At 44.0% G+C, this 23,240-nt stretch overlaps 1 protein-coding gene and 1 long non-coding RNA gene across 2 annotated transcripts in view; one reads left to right on the forward strand and one right to left on the reverse strand.

Moving 5' to 3' along the window:
- Window positions 1-22,947, reverse strand: part of Klb (klotho beta) — a 35,341-nt gene extending 12,394 nt beyond the window's left edge. The window contains exons 1-2 of the mRNA XM_048415120.3: window positions 22,123-22,947; window positions 680-1,190 (exon numbers count right to left, since the gene is read on the reverse strand). Of these exons, the coding sequence (XP_048271077.3) occupies window positions 680-1,190; window positions 22,123-22,947 (1,336 nt within the window). The remainder of the gene's footprint in view (window positions 1-679; window positions 1,191-22,122) is intronic.
- Window positions 1,026-23,194, forward strand: LOC146893841 (uncharacterized). The gene is made up of 2 exons (XR_015002706.2): window positions 1,026-1,119; window positions 22,771-23,194. It is a non-coding gene; the product is annotated as an uncharacterized LOC146893841 (long non-coding RNA).
- Window positions 23,195-23,240: the final 46 nt, after the last annotated feature.

Consider the following 23,240-nt stretch of genomic DNA (forward strand, 5'->3'; position numbering starts at 1 on the left):
ATTTCACTACCTACGGTGATGTCGTATACTTTTAATCCCAGCACTTGGGAAGCAGAGGCAGCAGATCTGTGAGTCTGAGGCCAGCCTCGCCTACAGAGTGAGTTCCAGAATATCTAGGGCTACACAGAGAAACCCTGTCTTGAAAAATAAAGACAAACAAACAAACAAAAAGAGTCATAATTTCAATAAGTTACTCTTGATAGAAAACTGTTAACATATCTCCACATGTCCTTTATACAGAATGAAACAAAAAAAGAAATAGTTTAGGCTGGGCAGTGGTGGCGCACGCCTTTAATCCCAGCACTCGGGAGGCAGAGGCAGGTGAATCTCTGTGAGTTTGAGGCCAGCCTGGTCTACAAGAGCTAGTTCTATAACAGCCAGGACTGTTACACACAGAAACCCTGTCACAAACAAATTTTGGTCAGTATTGAACAATAGAAAAACCAACATCAGTAATGACATATCCATGGTAACCTTAAATAAAACCCCTGAACTGGGGTCGGGGAGAATAGCTCAGCTCGCAGCTCTTCCTGAGGACCTGCATTTTGTTCTACAACTCCATGCCATCTGACTCCCTCGTCTGGCCTCCAGAAGCACGTGTGCACATGTGATATACACTCACACAAGCAAACATATATACACATAAATTTATTACAAACTGAGCCAAAGTGCAACCAACCTTGAAGAACTTGGTTGAGGAAATTCTTCATCATGTAGATGGCCGTGGTGTCCTCCGTCTTTATATAACTATCTGTGAACCAGCCATTCTCCGAAATCAAGATTCGAGGGTTGTCATATTCTAGCTTAATCCAGTTCAGCACCTGTCTTAAGTTGAGTGACACGTTTTGTCCCATTTTCACTGCGTTCACCATGTTCGAGGGCCTGAAATTGTTAGGCCCGAAAGAAAAGGCAAAGAAGTCAGCCGTGCCCCTCACCTCCTCCTTCTCTGCCTCAGAGAGCTTGGGCATGCCGACCATCGTCCTCATGTACTCGGGGTAGTCGCCGTCCGCGTGGATGGGGTTGGCGAACCACCCCAGCACGGAAGTCATGGAGTGCTGGCAGTTGAATACGTCCTCCATGTTTTCCGTTCGGTTTGGTTCCACCCAGTGGGACCCCAAGGTAATGGACAGCCAGCCCTTCTGATGGGGGCGGAAGTTTTTGTCGTAGTTATGCCACGCCTTCGAGTGAGCCTGGTGGGAAAGAAAACATCGTCGGGTTTCACGGGGGCTGTGACACGGTTAGCAAATCCTGAACAGTTGTTAACATGTGTGCCTGTGTTTTCGTGCACATGCCAAGGCAAACGTGCCCAGGTCAGAGAGGACAACCTTGGAGAGCTGGTTTTCTCCTTCCATGGTGCGGGTCTTGGAGAACAAATTCAAACCATTAGGCTTGGCCGCAAGCTTATTTACCCGCTGAGCCGGTTGGACGGCCCCAACACCCAGCTTTTCCCATGAGCTCTGGAACTTAAATTCAGGTACTCGTGCTTGTGTGGCAAGCAGCTTGCTAACTGAGATATCTCCTCAGCCCTCCATTTGGTCCTGCTGTAGAAGTCCAGGACAGGGCTGGCTGCATAGTCTGTAAATGAGTAACAATAGAGTTCACGAACGGATGGTGCGAGGATTGAATTAGCACTGTAAATAACCTTAGAACCGCCGGACAGTGGTGGAGCTCGCCTTTAATCCCAGCACGCAAGAGGCAGAGGCAGGTGGATTTCTGTGACTTCGAGGCCAGCCTGGTCTATAAGAGCTAGTTCCGGGACAGGCTCCAAAGCCAGAGAGAAATCCTGTCTCTAAAAACAAAACAACAACAACAACAACAAAAAGCTAATTGAAACTATTTTCTGGAGAACTTTCTAGAGGCAGTCATTTTGAGACATCACCTCAGCAATGGGTCCTTACTCACCATCCCGCCCCCTTCCTCTCTGTCTTCTTTCTTTCTTTTTTTCCCCCATTTTTAAAAGGTGTTATTTATTTGTTATGTATACAGCGTTGTGCCTGCACATCAGAAGAGGGCCCCAGATCTCATTACAGATGGTTGTGAGCCACCTTGTAGTTGCGGGGAATTGATCTCAGGACCTCTGGAAGAGCAGCCAGTGCTCTTAACCTTTAAGCCATCTCTCCAGTCCTCTCTCTGAATTTTCATTGTAAGATCCTGGAATAATTTAGCACTTAAATGTTCAGCTCATCCTGATTTCCTTTCTTCTGAGACTAGGATGCACAATGTACCTCAGGCTAGCCTCCAAACCACGATTCTCATATTTCAACCTCCGTAGTACTGGGGTTATTTATAGCTGTGAACTGCCGTATGCAACTCCAGAGCTTAATTTAATAGTTTTTATTTATTTATTTATTTATTTTTGAGACAGAGTCTCACTATGTAGCTTTGGCTGTCCCAGAACTCACTATGTAGACCATGCTGGTCTCAAATTCATAGCACAAGGATCTTTATGAATGTTTTTGTCTTAGATAAGGTCTTAAACTCTAACCTCCTCTCTTGCTTGCAGGCTGAGGTTGTAGTTTCTTCAAGGAGCCAGTGAAGACCAAGGCAGTCTGCTTTAAAAGGTCTCGGCCGCAGTCTCTGAAGTTCTTACGTGTATCTGCCTTTTGTGTCTGGAAAATGCTATTTCCTTACAATTGTCTACCATCTCTGACTATTCCAACTTTCCTGGCCCATCTTCTGCATAGATTCGGGAGCCTTGAGGGTGTGAGTGTGTGTGTGTGTGTGTGTTTGTGTGTGTGTGTGTGTGTGTGTGTGCGCGCGCGCTAAGCACACCAAAGTCTGTCACTTTCTACCTCATCCAGTTGTGGGTCTGTGCTGGTTACCACAAACTCACAGAGACTGTGACCAGCACAAGATGAAGCCCGACCAAAGTCTCATGATGGAGGAGGAGCAGGGACCGAAGTCCCACCCCAGTCATGCAGCTATTTGTAAATAACAGAGGCTGGGAGGAGGAAAAGCCGTTTTCTTTTTTGAAGTCACACTGGTTATACCAACCATACTTTCATGCAAGCCCCATGCTTAGAAGTTGGCCAAAACAATTTATTTTGTTTTTATAGTGAATTTCTCTTTAGCTTTTGTTTTTTAAGAGAGAGAAAGAATACAAATGATGTTGGGTGGGGGAGGGACCTGGGAGGAGTTGGGAGGTGGGAAAGAATATCAAAATATTCTTTATTAGAATACTGAAACTGTCAAAGAATGGTCCGAAGTCCCACCTTCTTGAGCGATTCGGAGGCTAGAATCTCTGTGGAAAGTTCTGAGGACTGCTTTCTTTACGGCTGTGAATGGTAGTCTCCAGAGGGGACGTCCTACCCTGATTGTGGTCACTTAGTCTTTCGACAGTTCCGTACTTTCATACTTAGAACACACAACAATCGCCAATTCCCTTCTGAGTTGTGCACACCAGATGTGGACACTAAAGAGAACAGTGCACAGTGTGAGAGCTGGGCCGTTAGTAAGCTGCCTCACTCACAGGACCATCACCTCACAACACTACTGGGAGAACGGGGCACAATCAAGATCAAGGCATGAACATGCTCCGAACAGGAATTAGCCAGAGTCAAGTGGTGGGGGTGGTCACCTGCAATCCCAGCACTTGGGAGGTAGAGGCAGGAGAATCAGCAGTTCAAGGTTTGCCTGGGCTGCATGAATGAAGGGGAGAACCAACTCCCGAAAGGTGTTTTCTGATCTTATGATGTGTGTTGTAGCATTCACACCCCTCACATACACACACCTCTCCCCCAATAAGTAAAAAAAAATGGTTTAAAGAGAAACAAACAGAAATTAACCAGCCTAGCAGGGAAGGACAGGGAAGCGAGTATCTTTAAAAATGACCCTCTATTAACTAGGTGATTATAGGAAAGACGCCTTAAATTGTGATGAAATCTTGGTTATATCAGAATTAAAATAGAACCCAGGACAGCTTAGAAGGCAATAGTTTGCACTTTTGCCACGTGTTTGCAACCTGGATTTCTGGTACACGAGTTGTCATAGCCCAAGGTGACCTTCGTGCTTCCCCCTGTGTCTTGCTCGGTTGCTGCTGTTTGCCTAAGCTATCAAGGTATCTCAGGTTATCTTTGCTCTGACTGAAGGCAAAGACAGGGCTCACTAGACAAAATGGGGGAGGCTCTCCGAGCAGTTCTGACGGTATGACTTGACTCTGTTTGTCAAATACCAGGGAAGCGTTTTGCCCTGAGATGGTCCATATGACCTGAATCTTGCAGATGTTCAGAAGGATGGTACTCAGGATCTGTTGGACGAGACAAAAAGGCCTGCAGCCAGGACCCTTGCTCAACCTCCTGTGGTTTTCCAAGGTTACCTTCTATCTTGTCCAAGGCCATCTACCTTTGGAATGATTGAAGAGCGTGTCAACCTTTGTTCTTTAGACTCAGTAGCTGGGGAACCTAACTGCCTTTGTGTTAGAGCCAGCTCTTGGGACCCAATACCCTTGAGAGACCGTAGGGGTCCCAAAATCTCATCCATATTCAGGTCCCTCCCATGTCCACCAGGCTGATCTTTTTGATTTCTTCAGAAGTCCAGGTTGATAAATTCAATGGGTGTGTAGGAAGCAAGTAAGATAATAAAACAGAGATGAGTTAAGGGTCAGAATGCCATCGAGGGACACCGGTGGGAAGGATGACTTAAGGTAGATGATGAACCTGGCCATCGTTTGAGGGCCTTAGGGAACCCCTGGTCCTTTGAAAAGTTATTCCACCTGTTGGGAGTGCCTGGCGGGGGGAGTGGAAGGGAGGAGTTGGAGAATGGATGGGGATGATCAAGATATTTTGTTTACAGGCCTGAAACTGAATAAGAAACAAAAGATATTCAAGTTTCCAGGGACAGACAAGATTGTGCATGCCTTTAAGCCCAGAGTTTGGGAGGCAGAGACAGAAGTATATTTGTGAGTTCAAGGTCAGCCTGGTCTGTGTAGAGAGTTCCAGGTGAGCCAGGCCTACATAGTGAAACCCTATCTCAATAATAATAATAATAATAATAATAATAATAATAACAATAATAATAATAACAATAATTGTTTTAAAAAGAAAAAATAGAAAGTCCATTTTCCAAATCTGCCAGATTTCAGTCACATATTGGTTGAAATACCTTCATGTGGTTTGTAAATTTATTGATTGTGAAAACTATTGAGTAGAGAACAAACTTAAAACTTAAATTTTACTTTAAAATATCACAGTCACTACGTGTGGGGGCACACACCTATAATCTCAGCACTCTGGAGGCCTGAGTCAGGAGGATGAATATAAATTTGAGGCCTGGCCTGACTATGTAGAGAGACTCTAGCTCAAGAAACTAAGAAGCAAACAGAAAAATAAATGTCTCCATAACATAACAGAATGTTTTCATGTTTTTGTGAAAACATTCAGAAGATATTTTAATGCCACTTTAGAAGGTATTTCCCAGCTAACTTCAGTTTAAACATTTTCCGTGTTGTGGTCTCGATAATTATCTCAACACTGTGAAAGTTCCGGATTTGAGGAACAAGATTACTTGATCAGCTCTGTCTTTTGATAGACATCAGCTTGTTTTTCTTTTATACCTGTTGTAAGTAACTGACTTTGGGAATGCAGTTTTTAATTTATTTGAATTCTTTCCTGTCAGTAACAGGAACAGATTGACTTTTTTGTTTGTTTGGGTTTCTCTGTGACGCCCTGGCTGTCCAGGAACTCACTCTGTAGACCAAACTGGCTTCCGACTCACAGAGATCTGCCTGCCTCTGCCTCCCAAGTGCTGGGATTAAAGGTGTGAGCCACCAATGAGCAGCTGACCATTTTTAGTATAAAAATTATGTTCATTGGAACTAGAGAGATGGCTCAGAGGTTATGAGCACTGGCTACTTTTCCAAAGGACTCAATTGCCAGTGCAATGTGGTAGTTCTCAGCCATGTATAACAACAGTTCTAGGGGATCTGATGCCTTTTTCTGGCACCAGACAGGCAAGTGACATTTATTTATTTGTGTGTGGGTGCTTGTTTGTGTGCACAGGTGCCTAAGTGTGTGCGTGCACAATCACACGGATCAGAAGACAACTTCCACCAAGTGGGCCCTGGGGATTGAACTCAGGTCATCAGGCTTGGCGGCAGATGCCTTTACTCACTGAGCCATCTCACCAGCCCTGGAAAGCCTATTTCTTAGAACTGCTTCAAATATTTCCAAATCACTTCCCCGATTTTGCCACTGGTATGCGTGTTCTCTGATCGTCTGCTGCCAGACTTGCACAGCTTTGTTTGCAGGGAAATTATCCTTGGGCATGATACGATCATGTCCTCCACTTACATCCTCGTGTTGGGGAAATGACCCTGGTTTCGGACTCAAGAAATCTGGGTTCTGCTTCTGGCTCTGCTGTTGCTGAGGTTTTTGAGATTGCCAAATCATTTCTCTCTCAGAGTCCTTAGTGGCTTCCCTTGTTAGAGTGAGCTGAAACTCCCCCCCCCCCCCACACACACACCAGGACTGTGGCAGAGCAGACAGAGGGCTGTAGATGTCCCGCAGGACTGTGGCAGAGCAGACAGAGGGCTGTAGATGTCCCGAAGTTGGTGGAAGGCTTGCCTAGAATGCTGGAAACCTTCTCTTCCATCTTCAGCAGGCATCCACTGGTGTGGTGGCACATCTATAAACCCAACAGCACTCAGGAGTCAGGAGGATCAGAAACTCAAGTCAACCTTGACCATGTATTGAGTTCCAGGTTAGGTTGTGCAGAATGAGAGACCCTGTCTCAACACAAGAAAGGAAGTCCCCAACTCTGAAAGAACAAGCTGCAAATGACTCTCTATCCTCCTGAACGCTGCAATCGCAGGGATGTGCTGCTATGGCTATACTTGGCTATCTCATCATCCTGGAAAGACAGTACCACTTTTCCAGCTTTGCATGTTTCTGGAATTCAGAACTCTCTAGAAAGCTCCTAGAGGACTGCCGGAAATCCTCCCACCCCAGATTGGAAATCCATGTGGTTGTCCAAGCGCCTAGCATGGCATGTAACACCGATGGGAAAATCCCTGCGCCTCTTTCAGTAAATGCCTGCACTGGACATTTTCCTTCGGGGTGGCAGAGGCCACATGAGTCCCTCAGGGCCTCAGGGCACCCCCACGTTAACTGTCTTTCCCAGAAGATGGTGGCCTTTATGCCATCACCAATGTCAGATGCAGAGGTCAGAGACGTGTTTAGGACAGCACCACCCTCGTACAAGGAACAGTGCACGTTCCTAGAGGTGACTGACTTTCATTGTCAGATAAAACAGTGGTGATGTTAAGGACAGGGGAAATATAATAATATAAACAGCAAGAACACATCCTAGCACCAAATGTTTCTGGTGCTTTACTGGGGCTTCTCATTTGTTTGTTCTCTCTCTCTCTCTCTCTCTCTCTCTCTCTGTGTGTGTGTGTGTGTGTGTAGGCAAGGTCTCAGCAGTCACTGATATGCCAGTTTTGCAGGCAGCTTGCTCCAACACTCCCTTGTGTCTGTTTTTACTTGAGTTTTAGAGATTCTTATGCTTCTGTAGGAAGTGCTTTAACCACTGAGCCATCTATCCAGTGCTTTAACCATTGAATCATCTGTCAATCAAATGCTTTAACCACTGAGACATCAATCCCGAGCTTTAACCACCGAACCATCAATTCTATACTTTAACCACTGAGCCATCTATCCTGTGCTTTAACCACTGAGCCATCAATCCCATGCTTTAACCACTGAGCCATCTATCCTGTGCTTTAACCACTGAGCCATCAATCCCGTGCTTTAACCATTGAGCCATCTATCCTGTGCTTTAACCACTGAGCCATCTATCCTGTGCTTTAACCACTGAGCCATCAATCCCATGCTTTAACCACTGAGCCATTTATCCAGTGCTTTAACTATTGAACCATCTGTCAATCAATGCTTTAACCACTGAGCCATCAATCCCGTGCTTTAACCACTGAGCCATTTATCCTGTGCTTTAAGTACTGAACCATCTGTCAATCAAATGCTTTAACCATTGAGCCATCTTCCTGTCCCTGCTCTCTTACTCAAGTCTTAATGGAGCAGGCACCATTTCCCCATTTTAGGGGGGCAGGAAACCAAGGGGTGGAGAGGTTAAGAACCCTGTCTCACTCACCGAATATTGCTTCTTCAACTCTTGGCTGTCGCCTGATATCTAGGGAATATTTTTTTAAATTAAACTTTTGTTTGGTTCTGTGAGAGAAGATTTCATTATATAGCTTTGGCTGGCTTGGAACTCGATATGTAGACCAGGGTGGCCTAGAACTCACAGAGATCTTCCTGCTTCTGCCTCTCGAGTGCTTGTATTAAAGGGGTATGGATCCATACCTAGTCTAAATATTTTTTCTATTGTGGATGAAAGCTGAAAGAAGAAAAGATAAACGACTTACCCAAGTCTCAGTGCTAAGGCTAGAACCAGATAGAAGTCCTTCAGTTTCTAACTCACTGTCATTACCAGGGTATCGTGCAAAGTTAGTTCCGTGACTTTGAAATGTGCTTTTGTCTCTGAGGCTGTGAAAATGCAAGGGGTGCATATGGATATGGCACAAACGTGAGGGGTGGCACATTGAGAGCACCTCTAAGGGACATGGCAAGAAGAATCATCCGTGAATCAGAGCTTAGACTGAGCCTTCACCCTGCTTTACCAGCTGGGCGCCTCCTCAGGACCCAGACACACGAGGAACCCACAGGACTGCCTTCTGTTTTGTTTTTCCGTAAAGTTATACATACGTCAGGAAAAGCAAGTTTATATAAGTGTTTTTCTTTGAGACAGGCTCTCACTATGTAGTCCAGACTGTCCTGAAATTCCCTATGTAGGCCAGGCTGGCCTCGAACTCACAGAGATCTGCCTGTCCCTGCCTCCCGAGTGCTGGGATTAAAAGATGTGTACCACCACCATTCGGCAAGTCCCTATTTTTAAAAATTAATAAATAAGAGCTCTAAAACACCAGAGAATAATTGGAAACGGTTTCTGTCAGGGAATTGGGGTGTTTTATATAATTATTCTTGCAGAATTTCCAAACTTCTAAATATCCCCAAAGAAAAAAATGTAATGGAAGGTAAATATTCTGGAATTTATTGTACATGGGGTGTGTTTTGTACCCAATTATAGCATATGATATTTAAAGTAAGGCAAGAGGAGGAAGCTATGATGGCTTAACATGAAAGTTTGGACAATGTAAACTCTTGCTATAATCTCTGGTTAGGAGAGGAAGCAGGAGGTACCAGCATATGTAGCCTTGGTTGGCCTGGAATTCGTTATGTAGACCAGCTTGGCTTCTGCCTCTGCCTCCCAAGTGCCAGGAGTACAAGTGCACCCCACATATCTGGCAATGTACCACCTTGCTATTAAAAAACCCACCATTGGCCGGGTGGTGGTGGCCCACGCCTTTAATCCCAGCACTCGGGAGGCAGAGGCAGGCGGATCTCTGTGAGTTCGAGGCCAGCCTGGTCTACAAGAGCTAGTTCCAGGACAGGCACCAAAAACTACAGAGAAACCCTGTCTCAAAAATCCAAACAAAACAAAACAAAACAAAAACCAAAAACAAAAAACCCACCATTAAAAGATCCTGGCTTTCTCCCACTTCTGGGTTCTCCCAAACCATTTTCAAAGGACACCATCAGATCACTCAAGGACCACTCTAGGTAATTCTGTGATTCATTCATGACTGACACATTAGAAGGTTCTAGGCTATGTCCAGCATTCCTAGCACTGTATTACTGTGGTTTGAATGAAATCTTACGTTGCTATTTTTATTACTATTGTGTCTGTATGCTTGTGAGTATACACATAGGTGCCTGCGGTGTATGCGCGCATGCGCTGGTGCTCTGTGCAGGTACCCACACAGAAGCCCGAGGACGACACGGAGTGTTTTACTCTGTCACTCTCTGCTTTATGGGACGGAGTCTCTTGCTGAACCGGAAGGTAGGCTGGTGGCCGGGACATCCCAGTAATTTTCCAGGCTTCACCCCCAATGGTGCTGAGGTTACAGGCACCAGCCCAGCCACGCCTGGCTTTTCACCTCGCGCTGGAATGCAAGCCCAGGATCTAATGCTTGCACAGCAGGCGTTCTTGCCCCCAGTCACCTCTCCAGCCCACGTGTGTCTACGGACTTTTTTTTTTTTTTTTTTAAATTGTTCTTGTTTGTTTTGAGACAGGGTATCACTATGGCTGACCTGGAACTCGATTTGTAGATCACGCAGGCCTCTAACTCACAGAGATCTTCCTGCCTCTGCCCCTCTAGTGCTGGTATCAAAGCGTGTACCACACTTACCCTAATGTGGAAGGTTTTTTTTCTCCAACATTTCATCGTAATGATCTAGTACACAGTGCCGTTCTCCTCCAGCCATGTTTTCAAACCATCCGTTCCCACTTGTAGGGCTTGTTAGTAGTTTTTACTCTGGCTGGTGTGTTCTCCATGTATGAGCGTGTTCAAAGCTGTTTAGACCAGACTGCAAAGGTATTCTATGATCATTTATAATTTCATTTATCGAAACTCTTGTTAATCATTCACTGAAGTTTAACTTTTTCTACTTAGTAGTTAGAAAAAGTAAATATTATTCTCTTGAAGGTTTCAGAGTGCCATTTTTACCCTTTGAGTCTGTGACTCTTAGAAATAGCAGGGTGTTATGGTTGTAGAAACCATCTTTGGCAGGGTGCTATGGTTGTAGAAACCGCAGGGTGTTATGGTTGTAGAAACCATCTTTGGCAATTGTCCCCAAGCTGTTCCCTCACTTATTTAAATTTGATTCAAAGTATCTCAAAGAATAATGAAGCCAGGCATGGAAACACAAACACAAAATTCCAGCACTCAGGAGGCAGAGGCAGGAGGATTGGGGGTTGGAAGCCAGCCTCACCTTCATAGAGAGACCCTGGGTCAAACAATAAATGCAACAAAAGAAGATAAAAAAGGCTGGGGACGGGATGGGTAAACTTGTAAAGTTGCTTGTAGCCAGTCTGCCTAGCTGAGTTCAACCCCTGGAAACCACATGGTGGAGGGGGAAGAACGCTAATCATTCTTTTTTTTTTTTTTTTTAAATGTTTATTTATTTATTATGTATACAATATTCTTTCTGTGTGTATGTTTGCAGGCCAAAAGAGGGCACCAGACCTCATTACAGATGGTTGTGAGCCACCATGTGGTTGCTGGGAATTGAACTCAGGACCTTTGGAAGAGCAGGCAATGCTCTTAACCACTGAGCCATCTCTCCAGCCCTAATCATTCTTTTTTCTCTTTCTTTCCTTCCTCCCTCTGTCCCTCTGTCCCTCCGTTCATCCTTCCCTCCCCTCCTCTCCCTCTCTTCCTTTTCTGGAGGTCTGATTTGAGGGTGGGGAAGCCCACAAGTCACAGTCCAAGCAGGAGGTCCGAGGGCAGCTTTCAGTCCCTGTTGTCTCCTTCCTGTGATCTGGGGATTGAACTCAGGTTGTCAGTCTTGAGGGCAAGTGTTTTTGGCCACTAAACCATCTTGATAGCTCAAGATTACTATTTTAAATCTGTCATTCTGGGGGTGGTGATGCACTCCTTTAATCCCAGCACTCAGGAATAGGAGCCAGGAACAGGAGAATCTCCGTGAGTTTGAGGCCAGGACGCTCTACAAAGAGAGTTCCAGTACAGGCCCCAAAGCTATACAGAGAAACCCTGTCTCAAAACAAAACAAAACAAAAGCAAAACAAAAAAATCTGTCAGGTTAGCATTTCCTACATTTTAATAAAAATAAATAAAATGCATTTGGGGATGGTGGTGGTGCATGCCTTTAATCTCAGTACTCTGGAGGCAGAGGCAGGAGGATCACTTTGGGTTTCAGGCCTCCCAGAGCTACACAGCAAGAGTTTGTCTCCAAAGGAATAAAAAATGTGTGTGTGTGTGTGTGTGTGTGTGTGTGTGTTTATAATGTAAGACCTATGGCATTAGATAATTAGATGAATTATATTAACTAATTATAACTGTATTAAGTAATTTGCTTAAAGTCTAAATAATATTGGTAAGGGTCTAATATACCCTCAATGGGACACTTAAATTTTGAGCAAATACAATTAACATTATAAAGACAAGTGAAAAATACTATTTTAAAATTATGTTAGGGCTAATCTTTTTTTAAAGGTTTATTATTATTTATTATGTATACAGCGTTCTGCCTGCAGGTTTGCCTGCACACCAGAAGAGGGCAACAGATCTTATTAGAGATGGTTGTGAGCTGCCATGTGATTGCTGGGAACTGAACTCAGGATCTCTAGGGAAAACACCGATCGGATCGCTCTTAGCCTCTGAGCCATCTCTCCAGCCCCAGGGCTAATCTTTAACCCCAGCACACAGGAGGCAGAGACAGGAGGATCTCTGTGAATCTGAGGCCAGCCTGGTCTACATAGAGACGTCTAGGACAGCAGGGAATACAGAGAGAGACCCTGTCTCTAAAATGAAATATGTTATGACCAGAGAGAAGAAGACTCTTAGCCACAGATTGATTTCCAGCACTCGCATGCTGGCTCATGACTGTACCTCCAGTTCCAGGGACTCTGACGCCCTCTTTTGGCTTGTAAGCACATGTAGGTAAAACACCCAAGCACATAAAATTAAATAAATAAATAAATAGATAGATAAATAAGACATGTTAGCCACGGTAGCTAAAAACGTATTAGTCTTTTAGCTCCAATTGCAGAAACATTTAATTTTGGCTGTATTAATAATATCTTACAACTTTCCCAAAGAAGCTTTTGAAAGTCCCCCCCCCCAAAATTTATTTCTTCCAATCTTTGAAGATTTACCTCTATATGTATAAGACCTCAAAAAGCCTCACGTTGAAGTTGCCAAGAATGCTCAGGAGTTAAGAACACACTCACTGCACAACCAGGTGGGCTGAGTTTAGTCCCAGCGTGAAGGAGAAGACAACCTGGGTGTGGTCCACACAAGCACAGTGCTGTGGGTGCCGAGACAAGGATCGCTGGGCTTGTGGCTTCAGGGAGAGACCCTGCCTCAAAGGAATCAGGCACAAAGTGATGAGGGGGACACCCGAAAGCCTCCCCTGCCCTTCACTGGGACACTAGTTGTAGTTTTCAACATACTGTTGGTGGGAGGCTGGCTGGAAGACTTAGAGATGATTTTTAATGTACATCAGCGCATCTTAGAAACCTGCAGTTTTCTGATATTCCAGACAGAAGCTAGGGCAGTATGTGGGCAAAGAAAGATGGGTAAAACATGGGATTCATTTCTCAAAGTTGTTTTTGTGGTTCTAACACCAATTTTTGCTTAAGAATTCCAACAACACCTTAAAAACAAGCTATATAAAAACAGTTTCTGTCCTCTTGCATTTTGAGACAAGATCTTAACACATCTGGCTGGCTTCCAACTCTGGAACCTCCTCAGCTTTCCAAATGCTGAGATTACAACCACCCCAGCTATTTTCTATTCTTTTTCCTTTTATTTTTTAAGTTTTGACTACATCTTTGAGATTTATTGCGTGTGGGGATACCATTTGTCGCAGTGCACGCAGAAGACAGCTTGTAGGTGTTGGCTCTCTCTTTCCATTCTGTTGAAAGTAGGGGGCCGAGCTCACGTTTTCAGGGTTAGCCAGGATTTTTCAATATTTGCTGTCTTGTTTTATTTTTATTTTTGCTTGTGAAAATCATGATCACAAAAATAGAAGAGCATGGCTGGGCAGTGGTGGCGCAGGCCTTTAATCCCAGCACTCGGGAGGCAGAGGCAGGCGGATCTCTGTGAGTTTGAGGCCAGCCTGGTCTACAGAGCAAGTTCCAGGGCAGGCTCCACAGCTAAACAGAGCAATCCTGTCTTGAGAAACAAAGAACAAAACAAAACAAAGTAGAAGAGTGTGATGGACGCTCACTGACACACCACTTGGCTCTTACAACTCAGGTTATTTTTAAAAGCTTTTTTGGGGGGAGGGGAGGGATGCTGAGAATCAAACCCAGAGCCTTGTTCACTTAAAAATGTTAAGGTTTATTTTGTTTGTGCTTATGAGTATGTGTCTGCTTGTGTGTGAGCATGCCATATGTGTGTGTGGGGAGGCCAGAAGAAGGCGTGGGGTCCAGCTGGAGTCACAGGGAGCTGTAGCTTCCGCACTCAGCCCTCTGCAGAGCAATGAGTGCTCTGAGCCACACAGCAACCTCTCCAGCCCCTCTGCGGGAGGAGTTGTGCCTTACTTTATTTGTTTGCCTTTAAAAACTTTATTTATTTGACTTTTTGAGACAGGGTCTCATGGAGTTCAGGCTAACTACGCAGCTATTAATCTTGAACTCTTGATCCTCCTGTCTCTAGTTCCTAAGTGTCCAGATTACAGGCATATCCCACCACACATACAAATGAAAAGTTGACAGCTAGGCATGGTGGTGCTCGCCTTTAACTCAAACACTGGGGATGCAGAGGCAGGCAGCCTCTGTGATTTCAAGGCTGCTCTGGTCTACAAAGTGAGTTCCAGATAGCCAAGGCCACATGATAAAACCTTGTCTCACCTGGGCAGTGGTGGCGCACGCCTTTAATCCCAGCACTCGGAAGGCAGAGGCAAGTGGATCTCTGTGAGTCTGGTCTACAAGAGCTAGATCCAGTACAGGCTCTAAAACTATAGTGAAACCCTGTCTTGAAAAGTCAAACAAACAAACAAACAAACAAAAAAACCCCACAAAAAACCCACTAAAAAACAAAAAACAAAACAAACAAAACCCCCATCTCAACCCTAAAACAAAATAAAAATAAACAAATGTAATAAAAATTTTAAAAATTTGAAAAAGAAAATGATTTTAAAAAGATATATTTATTTCTTTGACATATACCTAACATACACCCAGCGTTATGTGAGCTTCTCCAACTAATGATGCAAAGAAATGGTTGGACAAAGTCCTCAAAGAGGTGGAAAATAAGGCGAAAAAATAGACTTATCCCAAACTCAGGAACCAGCCGGTGAGGGTTTGACCTAGAGTGGAGTTTCCCAACATCTCGTGTCCTGACGCCTCTTTCACGGTGTGAAGCAATCCCTTAAATCCCTAAGGAATGTCAGAAAGCATGTCAGCATTTGTGTGTGGCTTACAAAAAAGTGTTGATATAGGTTGTGTTTGATAGAAAGCCATGTTACTGAGGACTGAAGTTCGTTTACAATAAATTCAGGGTCAGTGAGCTGACTCAGTGGGGAAAAGGGCTTGTTGTGAAGCCTCGTGGTATGAGTTGGATCTAGAGAACCACAGAGCAGGAGAAAACTCGTTCTCCTAGTAGGACCTCTGACGTTTACACTTGAGTCACCGCACGTGAGCAGCCCCATGCCCAGTACACACACAGAATACAATTTTTTTCTTTTTCTTTTTCTTTCTTTCTTTCTTTTTTTTTTTTTTTTGAGACAAGATCTCTCTGTGTAGCCTCAGTTGTCCTGAGTCTTGCTAAGCAGATGTGACTGGTTTTGAACTCACAAAGGCCAGCCTGGTCTACAGAGCAAGTTCTAGGACAGACTCCAAAGCTATACAGAGAAGCGCTGCCTCTAAAACATAAACAAACAAAACAAAAACAAAAAAGAAAGAAAAGTAAATTTAAAAACAAAATATTCATGGACTAAATTATCAATAATTTAAGTGTGGATGAAAGGACTAGGAGTATAGTTCACGCATTAAGTCCTGCATTTGATCCCCAGCACAGGGCGGGTGATCAATAATGCAAATGCAAACACTGGCATTTCCTAACTAATAAACAATGCGCATCATTTAAATTATTTTACTTGGGTAAGAGGAAGCATTTTTGTGGCATATTTTAAAATGACATAACATGTTTGGTTACAGAAATAAATGAACACTAAAATGCTGTGTAAAATTTATATATTCAGTGGTATTTTCTTTTTGTATTTTTTTAGTTTTTTTCTTTTTCCTTTCTTTCTTTTTCTTTTCTTTTCTTTTCTTTCTTTCTTTCTTTCTTTCTTTTTTTTTTTTTTTTTGAGACAGGGTTTCTCTGTGTGTAGCCTGACTGTCTTGGAACTCTCTCTGTAGACCAGGCTGGCCTCAAACTCAGAGATCCACCTGCCTCTGCCTCCCAAGTGCTGGGATGAAAGGCACGTGCCACCATCATCTGGTTTATACCAGCTTTTAAAAACATTTTTTAAGATTTTTTTTTTAAAGTCTGTGTGTATGTGTGTCTTTGTGTAAGTGCACTGTTTGGAAGAGGCCATTGGCTCTCCTAGAGCTGGAGTTACAGGCAATTGAGAATCACCTGTCATGGGTGCTAGAAACTGAGCTCAGATCCTTTGCAAGAGCAATATGTGCTGTCAATCACTGAGCCACCTCTCCAGCCCCCTCTTGAAAACATTTCTTAAAGTATTGTGTCTTCCTAGTTAACTTTGAAGTTAGACGTGCACTTTAGAGGGCCAATGAAAATCTGGAAGCTGTGTTGTAAGATCACAGCCGTCCTTACAGCCTTCGACCGAGCCCTGTTTCTTCTGAACACTTGTCCAGTATAGATAGAAGTCACTGGTTTTTGAGAAGTGGAGGAAAGGGAAGGACACTTGACTGCTGTGGGACATTTGGCAATGGTCTAGGGACACTTGGGCTGTCACAAGCCTGAAGCAGGGCTGGTTCAGGCTGAGGAATTAGAAGGGGTGGGGAGATCCATGGCTGTTGATGAACATCGTAGAATATGCAGGCTAATCCATCGCAACAGAAAGTTGCCCAGCCCCAAATGTCAATAGCTCTGGGGTCGAGAAACCCTCTCACTATGTCAACAGCATATGTCTATGAAAGATAACATTTCAAAGCGGCAGAATGATCACAGCTAATATGGACGCCAGCAGTGCTTTGTGAACTAATAAATGGAATGGCTGACTGCTTCATTGTCAAATGCACACCCCAACTCTGAGACTATTTACGCAGGGCTCTCAGATGCCCCACTTTCAGGGGCAAATTTACAAGCTTAGATTATTATTCATATTTATGAATTTAAAAATAGAATGAAAAATTAACGCCATTATTGTCTTGACTAACTAATATGAACTCATTTAGCTTTGATGATCAAAGAAAGAAGGGTACCACCTAAGTAGGTCAACTATCTATGCAACTTTATTTATTTACTTTGAAAACTATATCATATTTATTTTGTAGGCATGTGTGTACATGTGTGTCTGTTGAGGGGGTGCATGGCACAGACCTCATGGGAGTTTCTCTTCTCCTACCAGGTCACCAGGCTTGGCAGCGGGTGACTTCACCCACTGAGTCATCTTGCTAGTCCTGTTTGTTTGTTTATTTATTTATTTATTTATTTTGAGACAGATTCTTGTTTGTTTCTTTCTTTCTTTTGAGACAGGGTTTCTCTGTGTATCTTTGGCTGTCCTGGAATTCACTCTTGTAGACCAGGCTGGCCTCGAACTCACAGAGCTCCATCAGCCTCTGCCTCCCAAGTGCTGGGATTAAAGGCGTGTGCCACCACACCGAGCGAGACAGGTTTTTACTACGTAACCTAGGCTGGCCTGAAACATGAAATCTTCCTGCCTCCACCCGCTGAGTGCTTGGATTGGTACATTGGGCATGTGTTGCCTCACCCATTTGACTGTTGGGAGGCAGAGGCAGGCAGATCTCTGTGAGTTCGAGCCAGCCTGGTCTACAAGAGCTAGTTCCAGGACAGGTACCAAAGATAAACAGAGAAACCCTGTCTCAAAAAACCAAAAACCAACCAAACAAAAGCAAACAAACCAAAAAAAAAAAACCCATAAAAAACACACCAAAAACCAAAACAAAAAAACTGAATATAAGAGATCTCCTTCTTTTCTCTTTTCAAAATGTATTGAATTTTGTGACAGTGTTTTTGCTGTTGCCTTACCTGGCCTGGAACTCTGCATAGACCAGGGTAACCTCAAACTCACAAAGATGGGTTTCCCGAGTGTTAGGATTGAAGGCACATACCATCAAACCCAGCTAAAATCTTTCTTCTATGAAGGAGAAAACAGCATCCACCTATCAGAAGGAACGAACCCGAGGGAGGGAGGAAAGGGCCCTCTGAAGGTGTCCTAGCTGCCGAGTCCATTACCCCTGCTTAGTCAGCCCGGAAATTGCTTCTTTTTGCTTAATGCCGACTTGGATTTGGTTTGTCACTTACAGCGAGCACATCCTGACTAATACACCGCCAGACTCATATCTGCAATATGTCCAGAATAAGTGACAGCACAAGGGAGCAGGAAGAATGAACTTGATTACATCCTTGATACATGGCTCCTGGATTACAAAGATTAAGTTAGAACCCCAAAGTATCACTCACTGGACATCTGCACCCTAACGTGTGCCAAATGCTCTGCGTTAGATGTTAGAAACATAAAACCCAAGAGCAAGCGAGCCGAGAAGGTGAGAGGGCTCAGCAGGGAAAAGCACTTCCCACCAAGCCCAAGAACCCAAGTTCCATCCCTAAGATCCACGTGGTGGGGGGGGGGGGGAGAGAGAGAGAGAGAGAGAGAGAGAGAGAGAGAGAGACAGAATGACTCCCCAAGGTCATCCTCCGACCTCCACCCCTGTGCCTCAGTCCGCCCACGCTCCTTCCCAAACCAAATAGACATGACATAAGAACACAAAACCAAGGAAGCAAGTGAACAAAAACAGCAGCAGCATCAAAGAAAGTCTCTGTAGGAACTCTGTCTAAATGAAGAGGAAGGAAAGAATGGGGGCTAGAGAGACGGCTTGGCTCGGTGGTTAAGAGCACTGGCTGCTCTTCCGGAGAACCGGGGTTCAGTTCTTCTCACCCCCTGCCACACATAGCGGCTCACAACTGTCTGTAACACAGACACACAGGAGGCAAAACACCAATGTATGGGGGGGGGCGGTAAGGAGCCGGGCATGGTGGCACGTCTTAGCACTTGGGAGGTAGGGACAGGCGGATCTCTGTGAGTTCGAGACCAGCCTGGTCTACAAAAAACAAAAACAAACAAACAAAAAAGACTCAGACGATATGGCTGCTGTGAGCCCACAGAAGGACAGAAGGGACAGTTACCTCTAAGGGGGTAACAGTCTAAAACAATTTTTCCACAACATTGGATGGGAAAAACAGGGCTCTGAAAGGCAGTTTGTCTGGCTGGAACATGCTAGGAGGGCTGGGTGCAGAGGACTAGCAAGGGAAGCCTGGCCACTGCCAACAACACATCGTGATGGGCTGTGTGTGCCCCCAGAGAGTGGCTTGACAGCTGGATGAGGGAGCGGCCAGATGTAAGCTGACGTGAAGGCAGGCGTTATGATTTGAAGGTCGGGGTGACAAATGAAGACCTTAGCCTCAAAGTTTTGGAAAACCATTGAAATATTTTTTTTAATTTTATGATTTATTTATCTTTTTATTTTATATGCATTGGTGTGAAGGTGTCAGGTCCCCTGGAACTGGATTTTCAGACAGTTGTGAGCTGCCATGTGGGTGCTGGGAATTGAACCCGGGTCCTCTGGAAGAGCAGTCAGTGCTCTTAACCGCTGAGCCATTTCTCCAACCCCCACTGAAATATTTTATGCAGGGAAGCAACCTGATACATATTTCCAATCTTATTCTGTCAAATGGGCATGATAATAACTACCTTTGTAAGGCCGTTGTGAAAATTACATACAAGAGTTAATTAGATGCTTAAAAATGGATAAGACAAGTCTCACCCTTATTCTGCTTTAAACACTATTAAAAATTCAGAACAGAACAACCATTGGCAGGTGGGATTATGGGAAATTTACACCAGAGGTATAGACTTACTTTAAGGAATCATAAAGTAGCTTCAATAACACAGAGTCTAAGTCAGGTCATGGCTAGGGATGTGGCTCAGATGGGAGCTTGCCTAACATGCATGAAGCCCTAGGTTTGATCTCCAAAGCTACACCAATCAGGAATGGTGGCCCACACCTCTATCCACAGCACGGGAGCTGGGGGCAGAAGGGTAAGAATTTCAAAGTCATCATCAGTTCTATAATAAATATAGCAAATTCCAGGCTAGTCTGGGCTGTGTGAAGCTTCATCTTAAAAACAAAAACAAGCAAACAGAAACCCAAATTCCTCGTTAGTCTGCAGTGAACTGGACAGTTCAGGTTGCCTCTAAACTAGGACATTTCAAATTGAGTTAAACTTTGGGAGATCATTCTAGAGCTAAAGTGACTCTAACAGTTGTTGTATGTTTTTTCAAAACCTCTGAGAAGTGGAGAATAAAGTATCCTAGGGTCACCTAACCCTTGAGTTTTAAATTAGCTTTAATTTAGTAAATAGTTTTGAACTAAAAGCTAACTCTAAAGAATGCTTCTCCTGGGCCACAAGGAGAAGCAAGAAGAGAAAATATCTTGCAGCACAAAATATCAAAATTATCTCTTTTATGTTAAAGAAAAGGCTGCGAGGAGATGTGGGGAATGAGTTCACTTCAGGCTACCAAAGCCTTACGAGACTTCTCTCTGTGCAATAGGTCACCGGGTTAGGCGGCGCATTTCACTGTCTGGCTGATTGCAAGGGACTCCTTAGATCATTTATTTAGGCTAGTGGTTTAGAAATCATAAGCACATCAGAGAAGTGACTTGGGAAAACATGATTACTTAAAAATGAAGCCCTCTGAGATGGCTCAGTGGTCAAGGCACTTGGAGTCAAGCCTGATAATCTGAGTTTGCTCCCCAGGACCCACGTGGTGGGAGGAGAGAACCAACTCCGACAAGTTGTCCTCTGACCTCCACAAGTGTACCGTGGCACGTGCACAGGGATTGGTGGGAGCACACATTCTCACACCACATGTGCGCACACACACACGCTCACACAGTCATGTACAAATGTAACAGAAACTTAAAAAAAAAGTCTAGTTGATGAAATAGAGGAAAAGAGAAACCATGCAAATACAGCTTTTTAAAAGTTACCTCGGATGCAACAAATGACCGTGAAAACGTAATGCAACCTGTTTCATGCCAAGGGAAGATGTGACTGAAACTATCGGACTAAATATGTAAGATATATATTTATGCAAATTCAGAAAACCCAAAGAAAAGAGGGTTAAATGGGTACGTTTTATGTGCTTGGACATTTTTTCTATTTGTATATTTGAAATTTTGATTCCTTAGGAGTTAAATGATTTCCTTTAGCACATTATAAAATGTTATTGATAACTTTTTTCATTTTAAAACTATAACAAGTATTTCGAGTAGCTTATTTTTCTCAAGTGAACTATTTATCCAAGAAGTTATATCTGATTTCAGATGGTGACCTCCCATGAGGCTGTGCCTCTCTGAAGTCCCTAGGTTACTCTTTAATAAAAAAGACTTAAAGAGCATCTAATTATGTTGTTATACAGCTCAGGTTTATAGCTGCTGAATTTTATTTTGAACCATGGCTAAGATATTTAATCTCATTGAGATTCAGGTTTCCTTAAGATGGGAACAGTGAAAATGAGGGCCTGTTTCATGGTTGTTATGGGGGTCAAACGTGGCACACAAAAAGTGCTTCCCATAACCGATGGTACCCAGTAGAAGCTATTATTTTTCCTGTGTTTTCATTATTGCTTTAATACACAGAACATTTTCCAGAATAAATTCTGACTTCTCAAACACATGGTTTTAAATACCTTAGCAGGGCCTAATATTTCCAATTTTTATATTATTGCTTTCATTTCGCTCCCAACACATGTTGGCCCACCTCTTTTGCTACATGGCACACGTAATGCTAAACACGGGTTGCTATTCATTTTATTTTCCACATTTAACATGTGCAGGTGAGCTATTGTCAGTTCCCTTTTAGCTGTTGCTAACTCCCGCTAAGAACAGGGGCCACAAATCCGTACTGAGAATGATTGTGCATTAACATTGCTCTGGAATCAGGATGTGCTGTCGGAAAAGAAGCCCAACCTCTAAATCTGTAAGCTGCTGCTTTCCCACAGAGTAAAGCTAGACTCCCATTACTATAACTATACTATATACTATAACTTTAACCACACGACTATAGAGTTTTAAAAACGGCCTTCAGTTGCCACTGTGAAAGAAGCCAACTAAGCTAACATACTAATACCAGCTTTGGAAGATGAAACATATCTTACTTTAAACATAAAAATCGAGGACAGAATTTGTGAGTTAACATAAAATCAGTGGTGCCAATTTTTACTAGGCTACCCCTTACACAGAGTGTTTCTTTGAACCCCCACGCCTGTGCTCCGAAACTCTTGTGAGAAGCCGGCTGTACAGTACCTTGATCAGGTTGTGTCCCACAGTGTAGACAGCTGTTAAATTTCCCTTCTCTCCTGGCGCGTGCATACCTGTGCCAAACCCATGCCAAGCAACGAGGTAAGGGTTGTGAATTGTAATCCAGTATTTGACACGGTCCCCGAAGGTCTGGAAGCAGTATGTGGCATAATCATTGAAGAGGTCTATCAGAGTTGCGTTTTTCCAGCCCCCGTATTCCTCCTGTAGTGTCAAAGGCAAATCCCAATGGTATAAGGTAACGATCGGCTCCATATTCCTGAGTATCAGCGAGTCCAGAAGTGCATTGTAGTACTGGAGACCTTTTGCATTCACGGCTGCTACTGTTCCATTGGGGAACAACCGTGGCCAGGAGATTGAGAAATGATAAAAAGAAACTCCTAAAAATTCCAGAGCCAGCAAGTCTTTTTCCAGAAAAACGTAACTGTCGGCGGATTTGGCTGTGATGTTGACATCTCTCAGGTGTGTGCGGATGAAACGATCCCAGATCGAGGGTCCTCTCCCGTCTGTCTGCCGACTCCCTTCCACTTGAAATGCTCCAGTCCCGACACCCCAGAAAAAGTTTTTAGGGAAAGTGTCATAGAGAAACAGCTGACTTGCATTGACCGGACTCACATAATGTTTTTTATCCCATAGTGCTCGCCCGTCTCCAGAGAACCCGGTAACGGCTCGCAGCAGAACAAACGCTGTCAGCACGACAGATCTTTGCAGTGCCCTGTTGGACATTGTTTTCCTAGAGCGTGTGTTTCTTTCATCAGAGCTGCAGAAAATCCATTCATTCCCTGGAGACCCTGCTGCACAGCCTACCTTCATTTGCCACTAACTGCTGGACTGCCTTTATCAGTTCTCCAGCAAAAGCCTGGGATTGTAAAGCCCTGTCAATGATTAGCCTGGACTAGGAGACTCAGGATGGGTCATGAGAGCCACGCAGTTTGAGGGAGGTGGCCTCCGTGCAGTCAGCAACACGTGTCGTCTTCTTGGGATGAGCAAAACGGGAGATAGACGGGGATGCATCTCTGGCGCTAATTTGAATGTGTTAAATAAACCTATGGGAACAATGCCGAAGAGTGGCTTTGTCTGTGCAGCCTTTCACATAGATCGTTTCT

Source organism: Myodes glareolus, chromosome 8 (genome assembly GCF_982192425.1).
Source record: "Myodes glareolus chromosome 8, mMyoGla1.1, whole genome shotgun sequence".
NCBI classification, from domain to species: domain Eukaryota; kingdom Metazoa; phylum Chordata; class Mammalia; order Rodentia; family Cricetidae; genus Myodes; species Myodes glareolus.